A 21578-nucleotide genomic window follows, 5' to 3' on the forward strand; every position below is an offset into this window, starting at 1 on the left:
CAAAAGGGCAGGTCGTGCATAACTAATTTTGAGGTCATTACCAGTGCGGTAGATAACGGGGAGCCAATGGAAATAAAAAAATTAAATGAAAATCGCTTATTGTCACGAGTAGACTTCAATGAAGTTACTGTGAAAAGCCCCTAGTCGTCACATTCCGGCACCTGTCCGGGGAGGCTGGTACGGGAATCAAACCGTGCTGCTGGCCTGCTTGGTCTGCTTTAAAAGCCAGCGATTTAGCTGAGTGAGCTAAACCTGGTACCAGATGTGGTATATCTGGATTTCCAGAAATCCTTTGACAAGGTGCCACACAAAAGGTTGCTGCATAAGATAAAGATGCATGGCATTAAGGGTAAAGTAAAGCATGGATAGAGGATTGGTTAAGTAATAGAAAGCAAAGAGTTGGGATAAATGGGTGTTTCTCTGGTTGGCAATCAGTAGCTAGTGGTGTCCCTCAGGGATCCGTGTTGGGCCCACAATTGTTCACAATTTACATAGATGATTTGGAGTTGGGGACCAAGGGCAATGTGTCCAAGTTAGCAGACGACTTTAAGATGAGTGGTAAAGCAAAAAGTGCAGAGCATCCTGGAAGTCTGCAGAGGGATTTGGATTGGTTAAGTGAATGGGCGAGGGTCTGGCAGATGGAATACAATGTTGACAAATGTGAGGTTATCCATTTTGATAGGGATAACAGCAAAAGGGATTATTGTTTAAATGATAAAATATTAAAGTATGCTGCTGTGCAGAGAGACCTGGATGTGCTAGTGCATGAACATAGAACATAGAACAGAACAGGCCCTTCAGCCCTCGATGTTGTGCCGAGCCATGATCACCCTACTCAAACCCACGTATCCACCCTATACCCGTAACCCAACAACCCCCCACCCCTTAACCTTACTTTTTAGGACACTACGGGCAGTTTAGCATGGCCAATCCACCTAACCCGCACATCTTTGGACTGTGGGAGGAAACCGGAGCACCCGGAGGAAACCCACGCACACACGGGAAGGATGTGCAGACTCCGCACAGACAGTGACCCAGCCGGGAATCGAACCTGGGACCCTGGAGCTGTGAAGCATTTATGCTAACCACCATGCTACCGTGCTGCCCTCAGTCACAGAATGAGTCACAGAAAGTTGGTTTACAGGTGCAACAGGTGATTAAGAAGGTAAATGGAATTTTGTCCTTCATTGCTAGAGGGATGGAGTTCAAGACTAGGGAGGTTATGCTGCAATTGTATAAGGTGTTAGTGAGGCCACACCTGGAGTATTGTGTTCAGTTTTGGTCTCCTTACCTGAGAAAGGACGTACTGGCTCTGGAGGGTGTGCAGAGGAGATTCACTAGGTTAATCCCAGATCTGAAGGGGTTGGATTACGAGGAGAGGTTGAGTAGACTGGGATTGTACTCGTTGAAATTTAGAAGGATATGGGGGGGATCTTATAGAAACATATAAAATTATGAAGGGAATAGATAGGATAGATGCGGGCAGGTTGTTTTCCACTGGCGGGTGAAAGCAGAACTATGGGGCATAGCCTCAAAATAAGGGGAAGTAGATTTAGGACTGAGTTTAGGAGGAACTTCTTCACCCAAAGGGTTGTGAATCTATGGAATTCCTTGCCCAGTGAAGCAGTTGAGGCTCCTTCATTAAATGGTTTAAAGATAAAGATAGATAGTTTTTTGAAGAATAAAGGGATTAAGGGTTATGGTGTTCGGGCCGGAAAATGGAGCTGAGTCCACAAAAGATCAGCCATGATCTCATTGAATGGCGGAGCAGGCTCGAGGGAATAGATGGCCTACTCCTGCTCCTAGTTACTATGTTCTTGTGTTCTCTCATTTTCTGCCCTTTAAGCAATCCTTAGTCCTTGCGAATAAATGACCAAATCCTTATGAGCCACATAAGCAGCCGCTTCATCGAATGGTTTTGGAAATCCAACTATCGAACATTCACTGGTTTCCCTTCATCAAGCCTGCTTGAGAATATCAAAACAAAAACAGAAAATGCAGGAAAATCGCAGTAGGTCTGGCAGCATCTCTGGAGAAGCAGAGTTCATGTTTCATGTCTATGTGGTTCTTCTGGGTTGAAGAAAGAGAAATGCATAAGACCATAAGACATAGGAGTGGAAGTAAGGCCATTCGGCCCATCGAGTCCACTCCGCCATTCAATCATGGCTGATGGGCATTTCAACTCCACCTACCAGCATTCTCCCCGTAGCCCTTAATTCCTCACGACATCAAGAATTTATCTATCTCTGCCTTGAAGCCATTTAGCGTCCCGGCCTCCACTGCACTCCGCGGCAATGAATTCCACAGGCCCACCACTCTCTGGCTGAAGAAATGTCTCCGCATTTCTGTTCTGAATTTACCCCCTCTAATTCTAAGGCTGTGCCCTCGGGTCCTCGTCTCCTCGCCTAACGGAAACAGTTTCTTTGCGTCCACCCTTTCTAAGCCATGTATTATCTTGTAAGTTTCTATTAGATCTCCCCTTAACCTTCTAAACTCCAATGAATACAATCCCAGGATCCTCAGCCGTTCATCATATGTTAGACCTGCCATTCCAGGGATCATCCGTGTGAATCTCCGCTGGACACGCTCCAGTGCCAGTATGTCCTTCCTGAGATGTGGGGCCCAAAACTGGACACAGTACTCCAAATGGGGCCTAACCAGAGCCTTATAAAGGCTCAGTAGCACATCGCTGCTTTTATATTCCAACCCTCTTGAGATAAATGACAACATTGCATTCGCTTTCTTAATCACAGATTCAACCTGCATGTTTACCTTTAGGGAATCCTCGACTAGCACTCCCAGATCCCTTTGTACTTTGGCTTTATGAATTTTCTCACCGTTTAGAAAGTAGTCTATGCTTGGATTCTTTTTTCCAAAGTGCAAGACCTCACATTTTCTCACGTTGAATTGGATCAGCTATTTCCTGCACCACTCTCCCAAACTGTCTAGATCCTTCTGCAGCCTCCCCACTTCCTCAGCACTACCTGCCTGACCACCTAACTTCGTATCATCGGCAAACTTCGCTAGAATGCCCCCAGTCCCTTCATCCAGATCATTAATATATATGGTGAACAGCTGCGGCCCCAACACTGAACCCTGTGGGACACCGCTGGTCACCGGCTGCCATTCCGAAAAATAACCTTTTATCCCAACTCTCTGCCTTCTGTCAGACAGCCAATCCTCAACCGATGCCAGTAGCTCACCTCGAACACCATGGGCCCTCACCTTACTCAGCAGCCTCCTGTGTGGCACCTTATCAAAGGCCTTTTGGAAATCCGGATAGACCACATCCACTGGGTTTCCCTGGTCTAACCTACTTGTCACCTCCTCAAAGAATTCTAACAGGTTCGTCAGGCACGACCTCCCCTTACTAAATCCATGTTGACTTGTTCTAATCCGACCCTGCTCTTCCAAGAATTTAGAAATCTCATCCTTAACGATCGATTCTAGAATTTTACCAACGACCGAGGTTAGGCTAATTGGCCTATAATTTTCCATCTTTTGTCTTGATCCTTTCTTGAACAAGGGGGTTACAACAGCGATCTTCCAATCGTCTGGGACTTTCCTTGACTCCAGTGATTTATGAAAGATCTCAACCAACGCTTCCGCTATTTCTTCAGCCACCTCCCTCAGAACTCTAGGATGTAGCCCATCGGGGCCAGGAGATTTGTCAATTTTAAGACCTTTTAGCTTTTTTAGCACCATCTCTTTTGTAATGGCAACCATACTCAACTCAGCCCCCTGACCCTCTATAATTTTTGGGATATTACTCATGTCTTCCACTGTGAAGACAGACGCAAAGTACTTATTAAGTTCTCCAGCCATTTCCTCGTCTCCCGCAAATGCAATGGGTTATACACTATATGGGGGGGTGGAGAGGGTCAATTCCATAGGAGACAAGTAGCATTAATGTCAGGAGATGGTGCTCCTAGTTGTATATTATATTTAATCTTAGAATATCAAACATAATTTCCATTTCAGAAAACCACATTGATCTTCCATATCATTTTATGATTTTCTATGTGCCTTATTACCACTTTGTTAGCAATAAACTCCCATGATATTCCCTCTCACTATAGTCAGACCTGTTGGACTGTGGTTCTCTCTTTCTCTTACTTTCTTGACTGACAGTTCCCACGTTTTCTACCTTCCAACCCACCAGGGATCCAGAGAATTTTGGAATCTCTATAGTCACCTCTTGTAGTCCGCTGAGATGTGGATCCTGGGGATTTGTTGGCCTTTAACCCCATTAATTTATCCAGCACTTTTTCTTTGTAATATTAATTACTTTAAATTTCTCATTCTCAATTGGCTGGTTCCCCAGTATCTCTGGATGGTTCTATTGTGAAGACAGACACCAAATATTTCCTTAACATCTCTGCTATTTTCTTAATCCTCATTAGAATGTCTCCGGTCTCTGGTATTATGCTACACTTTGTGGATATCTTACAATCTACTTTTATAGCTCCTGCCAGTTTACTGTCATATTCTGTTTCTCTCTCTTTATCAGTTTCTTCATCATAATTTCTACAACTCCCCCAATTTTCCAGTTTGTGACTCCTCTTGGGAATATTATAAATCTCTACTTTTAATCTAACACTATCTTTAACCACTTCAGTTCGCCAGGGAGGAATCACTTTGCCCATGGATTTTTTATTTCTCCATGGAATGTATATTTCTTAAAAATTAGTAAATATTTCTTTAAGACTTTGCCATTACATATTTGCTGTTTTGCTCTTCAATCTACCATTCCAATCGACCTTCGCCAACTCCTCCATGTACCAATGCATGGAAACAGTCCATGTCCACATTTTCAGCATCAGGCTAACAAGTGGCAAGTAACATTGACAGCACATAAGTGCCAGTCAATGACCATCACCAACAAGAGAGAATCTATGGCGCGATTCTCCGACCCCCACGCCGGGTGGGAGAATCGCGGGAGTGCCGGGCGATTCACGCCACGTCACCCTGGCACCCGCACACGATTCTCCCACCCCCACCCCAAAACGGCGTGTCGAGTTTTACGACAGGCCGGTCGGAGAATCGCCGCTCGCCGTTTCTAATGGTCAAGCGGCGATTCTCCGGCCCGGATGGGCCGAGCGGCCTGTCCAATCCGACCAGTTCATGCCGGCGCCAACCGCACCTGGTCGCTGCCACCGTGAACAGCGCGAGAACACTGCGTATGGGGCCTGTGGGGGGGGGGGGAGGATCGAGCACCAGGAGGGGTCTGGCCTGCGATCGGTGCCCACCGATCGTCGGGCCGGCGTCTCTAAAAGACGCACTCTTTTCCCTCCACCGCCCCGCAAGATCACTCCGACATGTCTTGCGGGGCGTCCGCGGGGAGGACGGCAACCGCGCATGCGCGGGTTGGCGCCGGCCAACCTGCGCATGTGCGGGTGTCGTCATTTAAGCGCCACCGGCCGCATCATTTACGCGGCGCCGCTTTGAAGCGGGCATCAAGGCCTGGCGCGCGTAATTGATGCGGCACCGCTCCCAGCCCCCTGGGGGTGGAGAGTAGGGGGCGAGGAGCAGCCTCCGATGCCGGAGTGAAACACTCCGGTTTTCACTCCGGTGTCGTCACTTTGTCTCCCTTTGGGAGAATTGCGCTGCTCATCTCCCCTTGACATTCAATGGGATTACCATCACTGAATCCACTCCCGCTATCAAAGTATTGGATCAAAGTCTTGGAACTCCCACCCTAACAGCACTGTGGGTGTACCTACACCACATGGACTACAGAATTTCAAGAAGGCAGCTCACCACCATCTCCTTGAGGACAATTCGGGATGGGCTATAAATTCTGGTTGAGCCAGCGATGCCCACAGCTGATACTATTGGACAAGTCAGTTCCCAGAGTGAAAGCTGGTTTGAGTGACCCAACTGTTTATTTTGTTTAGAAACCCTGGAGCACAGTTACTGAACAGAGTCACAGGAGTCTACTGATGAACTGTGAGCAAAAGAATAAAATGTTTATTAAACAAGAGAAATGAACAATATTACACTCAAAAAAGTTTGGGAAGATTACAGTACAAACAGCACAATGAGTTAAATCAGAGTACTCCTTCACCCCAACTATACCTTTGTAGATACACCAAAATGTGGAACGATAAAGCCATTTACAATATCTATTTTATACTCTAATATTCATAGTAAGTATGTGATATATATAAGTAGGTGAATTTTTATGGTCAGACACACAGCACTCCAAAATCAGTTGCCACTAAAGCAGATTCTGCAGGTTTCTCATCAACCTCCCTCAGATGCTTGTCTGACTGAGCCAGGATTTTGACCCAGTGACAGTGAAGGAATGGCGATATATTTCCATGTCCGACCCCACCACCCTGTGGAAATTGCACACTGCGTTGCTCACGGATAAGATGGTGAGTGACTTGGAAGGGAACCTCCAGGTGGTGGGGTTCCCAGGTATCTGCTGCACTTGTCCTTCTAGATGGTAGTGGTTGTGGGTTGGAAAGAGCCTTGTTGAGTTCCTGCAGTGCATCTTGTGGATGGTACACACTGCTGCCCTTGCTCTTATGTTCCTGGACAACAGTAATCCCCAGCACGTTGATGCTAATGTCATTGAATGTCAAGGGGAAACAGTGACCACAATTCGGTGACCTTTACGTTAGTGATGGAAAGGGATAAGTATACCCCGCAGGGCAAGAGCTATAGCTGGGGGAAGGGCAATTATGATGCCATTAGACATGACTTAGGATGTGTTGGTTGGAGAAGTAGGCTGCAAGGGTTGGGCACACTGGATATGTGGAGCTTGTTCAAGGAACAGCTATTGCATGTTCTTGATAAGTACGTACCAGTCAGGCAGGGAGGAAGGGGTCGAGCGAGGGAACCGTGGTTTACCAAAGAAGTGGAATCTCTTGTCAAGAGGAAGAAGGAGGCCTATGTGAAGATGAGGCATGAAGTTTCAGTTGGGGCGCTTGATAGTTACAAGGAAGCGAGGAAGGATTTAAAGAGAGAGCTGAGACGAGCAAGGAGGGGACATGAGAAGTCTTTGGCAGGTAGGATCAAGGAAAACCCAAAAGCTTTCTATAGGTATGTAAGGAATAAAAGAATGACTAGGGTAAGAGTAGGGCCAGTCAAGGACAGTGGTGGGAAGTTGTGTGTGGAGGCTGAGGAGATAAGCGAGATACTAAATGAATACTTTTCGTCAGTATTCACTCAAGAAAAAGATAATATTGTGGAGGAGAATGCTGAGACCCAGGCTATTAGAATAGATGGCATTGAGGTGCGTAGGGAAGAAGTGTTGGCAATTCTGGACAAGGTGAAAATAGATAAGTCCCCGGGGCCGGATGGGATTCATCCTAGGATTCTCTGGGAAGCCAGGGAAGAGATTGCTGAGCCTTTGGCTTTGATTTTTAGGTCATCATTGGCTAAAGGAATAGTGCCAGAGGACTGGAGGATAGCAAATGTGGTCCCTTTGTTCAAGAAGGGGAGTAGAGATAACCCCGGTAACTATAGGCCGGTGAGCCTAACGTGTGTGGTGGGTAAGGTCTTGGAGAGGATTATAAAAGATACGATTTATAATCATCTAGATAGGAATAATATGATTAGGGATAGTCAGCATGGTTTTGTGAAGGGTAGGTCATGCCTCACAAACCTTATCGAGTTCTTTGAGAAGGCGACTGAACAGGTAGACGAGGGTAGAGCAGTTGATGTGGTGTATATGGATTTCAGTAAAGCGTTTGATAAGGTTCCCCACGGTCGGCTATTGCAGAAAATACGGAGGCTGGGGATTGAGGGTGATTTAGAGATGTGGATCAGAAATTGGCTAGTTGAAAGAAGACAGAGAGTGGTAGTTGATGGGAAATGTTCAGAATGGAGTTCAGTTACGAGTGGCGTACCACAAGGGTCTGTTCTGGGGCCATTGCTGTTTGTCATTTTTATAAATGACCTAGAGGAGGGCGCAGAAGGATGGGTGAGTAAATTTGCAGACGACACTAAATTCGGTGGAGTTGTAGACAGTGCGGAAGGATGTTGCAGGTTACAGAGGGACATAGATAAGCTGCAGAGCTGGGCTGAGAGGTGGCAAATGGAGTTTAATGTGGAGAAGTGTGAGGTGATTCACTTTGGAAAGAATAACAGGAATGCGGAATATTTGGCTAATGGTAAAATTCTTGGTAGTGTGGATGAGCAGAGGGATCTCGGTGTCCATGTACATAGATCCCTGAAAGTTGCCACCCAGGTTGATAGGGTTGTGAAGAAGGCCTATGGTGTGTTGGCCTTTATTGGTAGAGGGATTGAGTTCCGGAGCCATGAGGTCATGTTGCAGTTGTACAAAACTCTAGTACGGCCGCATTTGGAGTATTGCGTACAGTTCTGGTCGCCTCATTATAGGAAGGACGTGGAAGCTTTGGAACGGGTGCAGAGGAGATTTACCAGGATGTTGCCTGGTATGGAGGGAAAATCTTATGAGGAAAGGCTGATGGACTTGAGGTTGTTTTCGTTAGAGAGAAGAAGGTTAAGAGGTGACTTAATAGAGACATACAAAATGATCAGTGGGTTAGATAGGGTGGACAGCGAGAGCCTTCTCCCGCGGATGGGGGTGGCTAGCACGAGGGGACATAGCCTTAAATTGAGGGGTAATAGATATAGGACAGAGGTCAGAGGTGGGTTTTTTACGCAAAGAGTGGTGAGGCCGTGGAATGCCCTACCTGCAACAGTAGTGAACTCGCCAACATTGAGGGCATTTAAAAGTTTATTGGATAAGCATATGGATGATAAGGGCATAGTGTAGGTTAGATGGCCTTTAGTTTTTTTCCATGTCAGTGCAACATCGAGGGCCGAAGGGCCTGTACTGCGCTGTATCGTTCTATGTTCTATGTTCTAAAAGTCTTCTCTGCATCTATTGAGATGATGGCTGGGATTCTCAGAGCCCCTGCTGGGTCGGAGAATCACTGGTGGAGCGAGAAATTCCCACCACACCGATCCAACGCCGGGACGCGATTCTCCGGCGACCGGAGAATCGGCGCCAATCGCGGCCGGACAGTCGACGCTGCGCCGGTCGGGGGCTGTTGAAAGAGGCCCTCGCGGTAATTCTCTGCGGTCGACCGGCCGAATTCCCACCGAGTCCCAGTGAGTCCCACCAGCATGGTTCCAACCTGATAGCACCCGGCGGGAGCTCAGACCCACGGCCACGATGGCCATCCTGGTGGGGGCAGGCTAGAGGATCTGACTCCGGGGTGTCCTCCACGGCGTCTAGGCCCGCGATTAGGGGTCACCGATTAGCGGGCGCCCGCGATCTGGAGGGGGCCTACCTCCTTGCGCACAATACCACATCTTGATCACTGATATTAATCTCAACCAATAAAAGGGTGGGTGCCTGCGCCGATGTGGCTGGCAACTCCGCCCCCCCCCCCCCCCCCCCCCCGCAGTGAATCAATATATATCTGGAGGAGAGGGGGGGGTGGGGTGCCAATGCTGGCGAAAATTGTTTTGTAAAATTCTCTCAGAAAGCCATCCGGCCCCTGGTGCCTTCCCCGATTGCATCAACCCAATGGACTCCATTATCTCCTCCAATGTCAATGGCACCTCCAACCTACACAACCCCTGGTAAAAGGCCTCAAATACCTCGTTAATTTTCTCCAGAGTCACCGCCAATCCTCTTCACAACCATGCCCCCTCCCCCCCCCCCCCCCCCCCCCCAAACCCCTCACCTGCACTATCTCCTGCATGACCATCTGTCACCTCAGCTGATGGGCGAGCAGCCGGTTAGCCTTCTCCCCATCTCCCCATACTCATAGAACACTCCCCTTGAGCGATGGAGCTGGCCCACGACTTTCCCTGTCACCATCAGATCAAACACCACCTGTAACCTCTCCCTCTCCCCTAACAATGACTTGGGGCTCGACCTATCCTTCCTGGGATCTAAAACACAATTGAAATTGCCCCCCGCCATAGTCAGTTGGTGCGGATTTAAGTCTAGCTGCCAGCACCTTCTCAATGAATTCTGTATTATCCCAATTGAGCGCATAATTGTTAACTAAGACAACCAGCGCCCCCACCAAGACCCATTCGCCATCACATACCACCCTCCCAAGTCCCACACCTCGATGGCTGCCACAAATACCTTCTTCTGAACAAAATTGTGACCCCTCTCGACTTGGAATCAAACCCCGAGTGGAACATCTTCCCCACCCATCCCTTCCTTAACCACATCTGGTCCTTCGCCCTCAAGTGCGTCTCCTGTAGGAAACCCACATCTGCCTTTACACTTTCAAATGGGCAAGTACCAGGGATCATTTAACTGGACCGTTCAGCCCCCGCACGTTCCACGTCACCATCCTCAATTTGGGCCTCTGAAATCCTCCCTTGATTAAAGTCCACCATCCCAACCTAATAGGAAGCTCCCAATACCTCCAGTCCTGTCTCTCATTCGGACCCACTCCACGCTCACCTATCCTGCCACAAAGCCACAGGCATCACCAGCTCACTTCCCTCTCCCGCTCACCTCTCCCCCTCGAATCTCACATCCAACCAACACCCGCCGCTTCTCCCTTGCTACTTAACTTGGAATCAAACCCCGAGTGGAACATCTTCCCCACCCATCCCTTCCTTAACCACATCAGGAATGTCAGGAATAAAAGAATGACTAGGGTAAGAGTAGGGCCAGTCAAGGACAGTGGTGGGAAGTTGTGTGTGGAGGCTGAGGAGATAAGCGAGATACTAAATGAATACTTTTCGTCAGTCTTCACTCAAGAAAAAGATAATATTGTGGAGGAGAATGCTGAGACCCAGGCTATTAGAATAGATGGCATTGAGGTGCGTAGGGAAGAAGTGTTGGCAATTCTGGACAAGGTGAAAATAGATAAGTCCCCGGGGCCGGATGGGATTTATCCTAGGATTCTCTGGGAAGCCAGGGAAGAGATTGCTGAGCCTTTGGCTTTGATTTTTAGGTCATCATTGGCTACAGGAATAGTGCCAGAGGACTGGAGGATAGCAAATGTGGTCCCTTTGTTCAAGAAGGGGAGTAGAGATAACCCCGGTAACTATAGGCCGGTGAGCCTAACGTCTGTGGTGGGTAAAGTCTTGGAGAGGATTATAAAAGATACGATTTATAATCATCTAGATAGGAATAATATGATTAGGGACAGTCAGCATGGTTTTGTGAAGGGTAGGTCATGCCTCACAAACCTTATCGAGTTCTTTGAGAAGGTGACTGAACAGGTAGACGAGGGTAGAGCAGTTGATGTGGTGTATATGGATTTCAGTAAAGCGTTTGATAAGGTTCCCCACGGTCGGCTATTGCAGAAAATACGGAGGCTGGGGATTGAGGGTGATTTAGAGATGTGGATCAGAAATTGGCTAGTTGAAAGAAGACAGAGAGTGGTAGTTGATGGAAAATGTTCAGAATGGAGTTCAGTTACGAGTGGCGTACCACAAGGATCTGTTCTGGGGCCGTTGCTGTTTGTCATTTTTATAAATGACCTAGAGGAGGGCGCAGAAGGATGGGTGACTAAATTTGCAGACGACACTAAAGTCGGTGGAGTTGTAGACAGTGCGGAAGGATGTTGCAGGTTACAGAGGGACATAGATAAGCTGCAGAGCTGGGCTGAGAGGTGGCAAATGGAGTTTAATGTGGAGAAGTGTGAGGTGATTCACTTTGGAAAGAATAACAGAAATGCGGAATATTTGGCTAATGGTAAAATTCTTGGTAGTGTGGCTGAGCAGAGGGATCTCGGTGTCCATGTACATAGATCCCTGAAAGTTGCCACCCAGGTTGATAGGGTTGTGAAGAAGGCCTATGGTGTGTTGGCCTTTATTGATAGAGGGATTGAGTTCCGGAGCCATGAGGTCATGTTGCAGTTGTACAAAACTCTAGTACGGCCGCATTTGGAGTATTGCGTACAGTTCTGGTCGCCTCATTATAGGAAGGACGTGGAAGCTTTGGAACGGGTGCAGAGGAGATTTACCAGGATGTTGCCTGGTATGGAGGGAAAATCTTATGAGGAAAGGCTGATGGACTTGAGGTTGTTTTCGTTAGAGAGAAGAAGGTTAAGAGGTGACTTAATAGAGGCATACAAAATGATCAGAGGGTTAGATAGGGTGGACAGCGAGAGCCTTCTCCCGCGGATGGAGGTGGCTAGCACGAGGGGACATAGCCTTAAATTGAGGGGTAATAGATATAGGACAGAGGTCAGAGGTGGGTTTTTTACGCAAAGAGTGGTGAGGCCGTGGAATGCCCTACCTGCAACAGTAGTGAACACGCCAACATTGAGGGCATTTAAAAATTTATTGGATAAGCATATGGATGATAAGGGCATAGTGTAGGTTAGATGGCCTTTAGATTTTTTCCATGTCGGTGCAACATCGAGGGCCGAAGGGCCTGTACTGCGCTGTATCGTTCTATGTTCTATGTTCTAACTGCAGCCCCCTCCTCCACATTGCTTTTGTTTATTGGCATCCATGCTGGCTTGGCAGCCCCCAGCTGGACCCCACCCACACCACCCAAACTACCCTTCCACCAACCCCTCCTCCTCAAAGTTTGCCTTTCAGACAGTCCCTGCCCAGGCTCCTCTCCTGCCAGAGCCCCCTCTCTCCCAATTTCCATCTGGAGAAAACTCAGGTCTAGGAACCACCCCCCATTGACCATAACAGCAGAAAACATGTGCAACAATAACACTTCCAAACATGCACGTTACAAACACATCAAACCATGAGTTCCCACCATTAGTCCTACCCAAAACATTCTGCCTGACAAAGTCATTTGCCTCCTCTGGCATTGTTAAATAATGTTCCTTACCCTTAAATGTAGCCCACAGTTTAGCTGGGTACAACATCCCAAACTGGACCTTGTTCTTAAACAGCACCACCTTGGCCCTGTTGAAACCTGCTCTCCACTTGGCCAAGATCCTGGTAGATCCATATCCGATTCCTCTTCTAGCTACAGTCCCATGTCACCTTCGCCCACCTCAGAATTTGCTCCTTCTCTTGGAATTTGTACATCTTAATGATCGCCGCCTGTGGCTGCTCCCCCTCTCTTGGCCTCTGCTGCAGCAGCCGGTGGGCCCAATCCACCTCCGGGGGCTTGTCACAGACCCACTCCTCGGCCAGCTTCACAACCATCCGTGCCACATAATCTGTGACATTGTTCCCTCGACCCCCTCCAGCAGCCTGACGATCCTCAGGTTCTGCCTCCTGGATCAGCTCTCCTGATCATCCATCCACATCTTCAACAACCTTTACGTCTTTCCCAGCAATTCCACCTCCAACTCCTGGATCTGGTCACTGTGGTCGGACACCGCCCTTTCCACCTCGCGGATCGTCGCACCCAGAAATTCCAACCGCTGCTCCACCCGCTCCAGAGTCCCGGGAAGAAGGGCTACCGCTCCCTCCATCGCCTTGTACCAGTCCTCTTGCAACTATTGCTGATGCCTCTTAAATTCTCCCTTGAAGAACTTCATCAACCTCCCCACCGGCAGTGGGGTAAGCGACAACGACATACCCAACTCGGCCACACTTTCTGTTGCTGTGCCACAAGGGACTTCTACCTCTTGATTTGAAGCTTTATTCGACTTCTGCTGGGTATTGTAACCCGCCCCAACATTCCCCGTTGGAGGAGAAACCAACATCTTTCAATTATTCTGCACTTTTTCCCAACAAAGCTCCCGTTAACCGGGTAGAAAGGGCCAAAACCTAAACCTCCAAGCAGGAGCCACCTTGTATAGGACCGATCAGCTCATGGCTGCCACCAGAAGTCCCCTTGCTTTTCCTGATATATATTGATGATCCAAATCTTGGTGTGCAGGCACAATTTCAAAGTTTGCAGATGACACAAAATTTGGATGGTAGCCATGATGTGGAGATGCTGGCATTGGACTGGGGTGAGCACAGTAAGAAGTCTTACAACACCAGGTTAAAGTCCAACAGATTTGTTTCAAACACGAGCTTTCGGAGCACTGCTCCTTCCTCAGGTGAATCATTCATCTGAGGAAGGAGCTGCACTCCGAAAGCTAGTGTTTGAAACAAACATGTTGAACTTTAACCTGGTGTTGTAAGACTTCTTACAAAATTTGGAAGTATTGCATTTTGGTAGGAAAACATGGAGAAACAATATAAAATAAAGTGAGAGGTGGTAGCGTGATGGTATTGTCACTGGGCTAGTAACCCAGAGACCCAGGGCAATGCTTTGGGAGCCCGGGTTCAAATCCCATTAGTGCAGATGGTGAAAATTGAATTCAATAAAAAAAATCTGGAATTAATCTAATGATGACCATGAAACCATTGTCGATTGTCGTTAAAATCCATCTGGTTCACTAATATCTTTAGGGAAGGAAACCTGCCGTCCTTACCTGGTCAACAATGTGGTTGACTCTTAAATGCCCTCTGAAATGGCTGAGCATGGGATGTGAGATTAAAAAAATAAATTTAAAAACAAATTTTAAAAAATATATAAAAGAGGTAAAATTCTAAAGGAGATGCAGGGTGTAGATGTGCAGAGATTATTGAAGGTGGCAGGACAGGTGGAGAGAGCAGTTCATAAAGTATATAGTATTCTGGGCTTTATTAATAGGGGCATAGGCACAAGAGCCAGGGGGTTATACTAAACTTATACAAGACACTAGTTAGGCCTCAGCTGGAATATTGTGCACAATTCTGGGCTCCACACTATAGGAAGGATGTGAATACACTGGAGAGAGTGGGGAAGAGGTTTACACGAATGGTTCCAGGAACGAGAAACTTCAGTTCTGAGGATAGATTGGAGAGATTGGGACTGTTCTCCTTGGAGAGATGAAGGCTAAGAGGAGATTTGATGGAGATGTGCAAATTCATGAGGAGGCTGGACAGAGTAAATGGGGAGAAACTGTCCCTGCTTGTAAAAGGATCGAGAACGAGAGGCACAGATTTAAAGTGATTTACAAAAGAAGCAAATGTGATGTGAGAATAAACTTTATCACACAGCGAGTGGTTTGGGTCAGGAATGTGCTGCCGGGATGTGTGGTGGAGGCAGGTTCAATCGAGGTATTCAAGAGCTCATTAGATATTTATTTAAATAGAAACAATGTTCAGGGGTACGGGGAAAAGGCAGGGAAATGGCTCCTTGAATGAGCAAAAGTCATGATGCTCATTTAGAGAGATGGTGCAGGCTAGATGGGCCAAATGGCCTCCTTCTGCACTGTAACAATTCTGTGATTGTGTGAAGTCTGCATGTTGTCCAAATCTTGGTGCATGTAGGTACTAACGTTTTCAGTATCTGAGTCGTCGTGAATCCCCATCTCTGACTCTATGATCGATGGTGGGCTAGTCAGTGTCAGTACTGTACTCGCTTGAATGACATTTACCCTCTGAACTAACGTGTGTGTTTGTTTTTTAAACAATATATCTATGTTATGTAATTAATGTCCAGCAAAGGAAATGCAGAGCAGGCTCTGGAGTATATCTCTGAAAATATGAAGAAATTTGTAGAAAATCACATCCATGGTTAATCCATTCACAGCCAACACACAGATAAAGTGTGTGCCTCGTCAAGTGACAGACTCACTCTGTTCCCAAGCTCTAGCTCATTCTGAAAACTGCACATTAAAGTTCAGATAAAACCAAAAAGCTAGGACCAAGTTGAAAAGTTTTTTAAAGAATGCTTTGGGAAGGTTTTACACTTCTATCCATGGAAATTCGTTTGCCACAGGTCTGCATTTTTGTCTGTTTAAAGGTAGCCGGAGACTGGGACATTGGCATTCAGCTCATCCTCTTCAATTTCCATTTAATGTTTTGTTCTGTTTTTAATTAATGGTCTACGTGGAATCATTACGGGTATGTGGTTGGTGTGGTGTTCTTCGTGTTGCTTATACTCAGAATGTCTTTGTGTTGGGCCCAGCTCACACTGCTTCCAATTCCCAACGGATGAAGCTCCAAAGCTGGCAGCTGGAGGGAGAGCTGGAGTCAAACCAAAATGAAGCCAAGTCAGAACATAACAGCAACAGCTCAACTGAGGGAGACGGAGAGGCCCGGAAGTGTACCTGTGAGTGCGGGAGGGGGTGCCGGGGAGGGAGGAGGGCATGTTGGTGAGGGGGGAGGGGGGAGGGGTGTCGGTGAGGGGGAAGGCGTACCGTTAGGGATTAGGGGGAAGGGGGTGTCGGTAGGGAGAATGTTGGAGAGGGGGGAGAGGCTGTTGGTGAGGGGAGTGTTGGTAAAGGGCAGGGTGTGTCAGTGGGGGGAGGGGGTTATCAGTGAGGGTGTGTTGGTGAAGGGGAGGATGTGTCAGTGAGGGTGTGTTGGTGTGGGGGAGGGTGTGTCAGTGAGGGTGTGTTGGTGCAGGGGAGGGTGTGTCAGTGAGGGTGTGTTGGTGCGGGGGAGGGTGTGTCAGTGAGGGTGTGTTGGTGCGGGGGAGGGTGTGTCAGTGAGGGTGTGTTGGTGCGGGGGAGGGTGTGTCAGTGAGGGTGTGTTGGTGCGGGGGAGGGTATGTCGGTGGGGGGAGGGGGTTATCAGTGAGGGTGTGTTGGTGAGGGGGAGGGTGTGTCGGTGGGGGGGGAGAGGGGATATCAGTAAGGTGGGGTGTTGATAGGAGTGAGGGGGAGGGGGGGTCGGTAAGGGGGGTTAGTGAGTTTGGCAGTGTTGGGACGATGTAGGTGTGGGTTACTACACTGACACGCTGTGTACTGAGAATGTGTGGTATGAACCAGGTTCATGTTTCTGAACTGTATTTCCTGTTTCAGTAAGTGTGCACAGTAAGCACACACTGGCAACCTCTGAACACTTAATTTAATGTTTGACATTGTGAGTTCTGTCTGCATGTATCAACATTGGAAATATTTAAAATTATTTCAGTGCTGACGGTTAAATCACTTTTCCTTTGAACAGATTCCTTTATCAATGAGCATCAGTTATTGAGGACCAGGCAGGTTGTGTTTGCTTATCATGCTGGAAAACATATTCCTCGCCTCCGTGAACCCCACAATCTGTACGCTGTCGCAAGCTGTGGTCCACAGCAAGCTCCACGATGGCCTATAGAGTGCGATGTCATCAAGGAGCACGGCCGCCATATTGGTAAGGCCGGGAGATTTGAATCACATTGTATTTGAGAGTTCATTGTGAAACCCAAGCCTGCTCAATGCCGTTTCTCTCTCACCAGCTGATTTGCTCTGGGATGTTTCTGGCCGTGTGTTCCAGCTCTCAGACGATGTCTGGCAGGGAGGAATTTCACACATGACGCATGATCCCACAATCTCCCAGTCATCCCTGTCCAGTGTGGTCTGTCAGATATGGGAGTGAGTGTAGTGTAAGGATTTGGGCCATGCATGAAGACTGTTGTCAGGTGTTGGGCACAGTTTGGTCGGCCTGGAGAAGTCTTGGTAGCCTTAAGTAGGTTAACCGTTATAAACCAGAACTATGTACGTATATATACAGGGTTTAGGCTAGGAGCCTTCTCCATGCTTGCTGATGCACACAGCTCTATCCAACACTAGACTGACCCCTGGATGTGGGTCATGTGTTCTCTTACATCACTGTGTGGGCACTCAGTCCTGTTGTAACCTTGTGTGTGCCAGGTGCTTGTACTCCAACAGCAGTGTGAGCAGGCGGGCTGTGAATGTGTTTGAGGCTGCATTTATAGGCAGTGTAACATGCTGCTTTGTAAAACTGGAATAGTGTTGGTTTTTGATGGAATTGGGATTTTTGGAGAGTTGAGCTGTGGAGGATAGAGAAGTGTAACACTAGAGAGCATTGAATTCCGACAGGATTTTCCCATTCCGTTTACAGACATAGAGGGGATCCAGGTGTCAGGATTCAGCTGTTGAGCTGGATGGGGCTAAGGAAAATGAACAATATCTTATCCAGAACTATTGTACACCAAAAGACCCCAAAACATACCATGAGGGACACTGAGCAGGTCAGTAATTGGTTCCCTAGGAGATGGGTTAATAGACTGAGCTTGTCTCTGCAGTTGAGCACCTGGCTGGAGGGCTGGCACAGAAGAGAAGGCGTTAGATTCTTGGGACCAGTTCTGGGAGAGAAAGATCTGTACAGACTGGATGGGTCTGTAGGGCAACAGGAGACAATGATAATCAGGCAGAAAGCCTTCCACTGGTTGGAGTCATATCTGACACAAAGGAAGATGGTTGTGGTGGTTGCTGGTCAACCATCTCAGCTCCAGGACATCACTGCCGGAGTCCCTCAGGGTACTGTCCTCGGCCAACCACCTTCAGCTGCTTCATCAATGACCTCCTTCCATCATAAGGAAGTGAGGATGATTGCTGATGACTGCACAATATTGAGCACCATTTGCAACACCCACATCCTGTGAAACATTATTTTAAAACTGTGAGTGCTGCCGGGGAAGGTTTAAACTAACTTGGCAGGACAGTGGTGAAGTGCTTAACACTACTGCCTCACAGCACCAAGGACCCAGGTTTGATTCCGGCCTTGGGTGACTGTGTGCAGTTTGCAAGTTCTTCCCATGTCTGCGTGGGTTTCCTCCAGGTGCTCGAGTTTCTTCCCACAGTCCAGAAATGTGTAGGTTAGGTGGATTGAGCATGAGCAATGCGCAGGGTTATGGGGATAGGGCGGGGTGTAGGCCCAGGCAGGGTGCTCTTTCGGAGGATTGGTGCAGGCTCAATGGGCCAAATGGCCTCCTTGGCACTGTACAAATGGCACTGAAGGGATTCTATGGATTTTGTGGGTGTGGGAACCAGGAGGCAATATATAAAGGTGAAGCAGAGAGCATCGTCATAAAACATAAGAAGCTATAAGCTGAGTAATTAGTTTTGCCGTATAATGACCGGTATAGGCTCAGAGGGCTGAAGGGCCTGTTCCTATGCTGTATTGACCGTTGTTCTCTTTGATCTTTATACATGGATATGAAGACACAGAGTGTGCTAAATACAGTCCGTGGGCTGCATCGACAAATAGCTACATGGAATATGATATCTTGGAGGTAGCAGAGATCCAAGAAAGGGCAAGAATGGGTGTTAACTATTACCAGATACAAGGTGTTCAGGAAAGATAAGGTGGCACAGTGGTCAACACTACTGCCTTGAGGGCAGCACGGTAGCATTGTGGATAGCACAAACGCTTCACAGCTCCAAGGTCCCAGGTTCGATTCCGGCTTGGGTCACTGTCTGTGCGGAGTCTGCACTTCCTCCCCGTGTGTGCATGGGTTTCCTCCGGGTGCTCCGGTTTCCTCCCACAATCCAAAGATGTGCAAATTAGGTGGATTGGACATGATAAATTGCCCTTAGGGTCCAAAATTGCCCCTTAGTGTTAGGTGGGGTTACTGGGTTATGGGGATAGGGTGGAGCTGTTAACCTTGGGTAGGGTGCTCTTTCCAGGAGCCGGTGCAGACTCGATGGGCCGAATGGCCTCCTTCTGCACTGTAAATTCTATGATTCTCACAGTGTCAGGGACCCAGGTTCAATGACTGTCAAATGGCCCCCTTCTGCATTAACGCCGATCTATGAAAAGAAAGGGGGAAGACGAGTCATAATGATTAAGGAAAATATTACAGTGCTGGAGAGGGAGGATGTTCCAGAGGGGTCAAGATCAGGATTTATTTGGTCAGAGTTAAGGAACAATATCATTACACCAGCATGTATATTCTAAAGCAACTGGTCGGATATAAATAGAGGGACTAATTTGCAGGGAAATTACAGAAAGGCGTAGAAACTATAAAGTAATGATAATGAGAGACTTCAATTGTCCTAATGTTTACTGAGATAGTATAAGTTTGAAGGGCAGAATGAGGAAATAGTTTCTAAAGTGTATTCAAAATAATTGTCTTGATGAATCAACATCCAGCCATTGAGGAAGGAGGCATTGCTGGATCTTATTCCGGGGAATGAAGTGAGCTGAGTGAATCAGAGAACTTTAGGAAATAGTGACCATATTATCACATAAGAACATAAGAACTAGGAGCAGGAGTAGGCCATCTGGCCCCTCGAGCCTGCTCCGCCATTCAATTAGATCATGGCTGATCTTTTGTGGACTCAGCTCCACTTTCCGGCCCGAACACCATAACCCTTAATCCCTTTATTCTTCAAAAAACTATCTATCTTTACCTTAAAAACATGTAATGAAGGAGCCTCAACTGCTTCACTGGGCAAGGAATTCCATAGATTCACAACCCTTTGGGTGAAGAAGTTCCTCCTAAACTCAGTCCTAAATCTACTTCCCCTTATTTTGAGGCTATGCCCCCTAGTTCTGCTGTCACCCGCCAGTGGAAACAACCTGCCCGCATCTATCCTATCTATTCCCTTCATAATTTTAAATGTTTCTATAAGATCCCCCCTCATCCTTCTAAATTCCAACAAGTACAGTCCCAGTCTACTCAACCTCTCCTCATAATCCAACCCCTTCAGCTCTGGGATTAACCTAGTGAATCTCCTCTGCACACCCTCCAGTGCCAGTACGTCCTTTCTCAAGTAAGGAGACCAAAACTGAACACAATACTCCAGGTGTGGCCGCACTAACACCTTATACAGTTGCAACATAACCTCCCTAGTCTTAAACTCCATCCCTCTAGCAATGAAGGACAAAATTCCATTTGCCGCCTTAATCACCTGTTGCACTTGTAAACCAACCTTCTGTGACTCATGCACTAGCACACCCAAGTCTCTCTGAACAGCGGCATGCTTTAATATTTTATCGTTTAAATAATAATCCCGTTTGCTGTTATTCCTACCAAAATGGATAACCTCACATTTGTCAACATTGTATTCCATCTGCCAGACCCGAGCCCATTCACTTAACCTATCCAAATCCCTCTGCAGACTTCCAGTATCCTCTGCACTTTTCGCTTTACCACTCATCTTAGTGTCATCTGCAAACTTGGACACATTGCCCTTGGTCCCCAACTCCAAATCATCAATGTAAATTGTGAACAATTGTGGGCCCAACACGGATCCCTGAGGGACACCACTAGCTACTGATTGCCAACCAGAGAAACACCCATTTATTCCAACTCTTTGCTTTCTATTAATTAACCAATCCTCTATCCATGCTACTACTTTACCCTTAATGCCATGCATCTTTATCTTATGCAGCAACCTTTTGTGTGGCACCTTGTCAAAGGCTTTCTGGAAATCCAGATATACCACATCCATCGGCTCCCCATTATCTACTGCACTGGTGATGTCCTCAAAAAATTCCACTAAATTAGTTAGGCATGACCTGCCTTTAACGAACCCATGCTGCGTCTGCCCAATGGGACAATTTCTATCCAGATGCCTCGCAATTTCTTCCTTGATGATAGATTCCAGCATCTTCCCTATTACCGAAGTTAAACTCACTGGCCTATAATTTCCTGCTTTCTGCCTACCTCCTTTTTTAAACAGTGGCGTCACGTTTGCTAATTTCCAATCCACCGGGACCACCCCAGAGTTTTGGGGTTTGGGTTTGATATGGAAAGGGGCAAGGAGCAATGCAGAGTAAACGTACCACATTTAAGGATAATGGATTTGTCCCAGATAAATTGGAATCAACAATTGGCAGGCAAAACTACAACATAATGATGGAGTGTCTTTAAAGAGGAGATGGTTCAGGTGTAGCTAATATTTGGCTGGATGGGTTTTGGATGAATGGGGATTGGCTAGGGTGGACTTTGGATGAATGGTGATTGGCTGGGGTGGGCTTTG

At 47.3% G+C, this 21578-nt stretch overlaps 1 protein-coding gene across 1 annotated transcript in view; it reads left to right on the forward strand.

The window, feature by feature from the left end:
• Positions 1-21578, forward strand: part of LOC119970918 (cytosolic carboxypeptidase 2-like) — a 31648-nt gene that overhangs the window by 2672 nt on the left and 7398 nt on the right. The window contains exons 2-3 of the mRNA XM_038806027.1: positions 15830-15973; positions 16813-16998. Of these exons, the coding sequence (XP_038661955.1) occupies positions 15856-15973; positions 16813-16998 (304 nt within the window). The 5' untranslated portion in view covers positions 15830-15855. The remainder of the gene's footprint in view (positions 1-15829; positions 15974-16812; positions 16999-21578) is intronic.

The sequence above is a fragment of the Scyliorhinus canicula genome, chromosome 9 (genome assembly GCF_902713615.1).
Source record: "Scyliorhinus canicula chromosome 9, sScyCan1.1, whole genome shotgun sequence".
NCBI classification, from domain to species: Eukaryota; Metazoa; Chordata; class Chondrichthyes; order Carcharhiniformes; family Scyliorhinidae; genus Scyliorhinus; species Scyliorhinus canicula.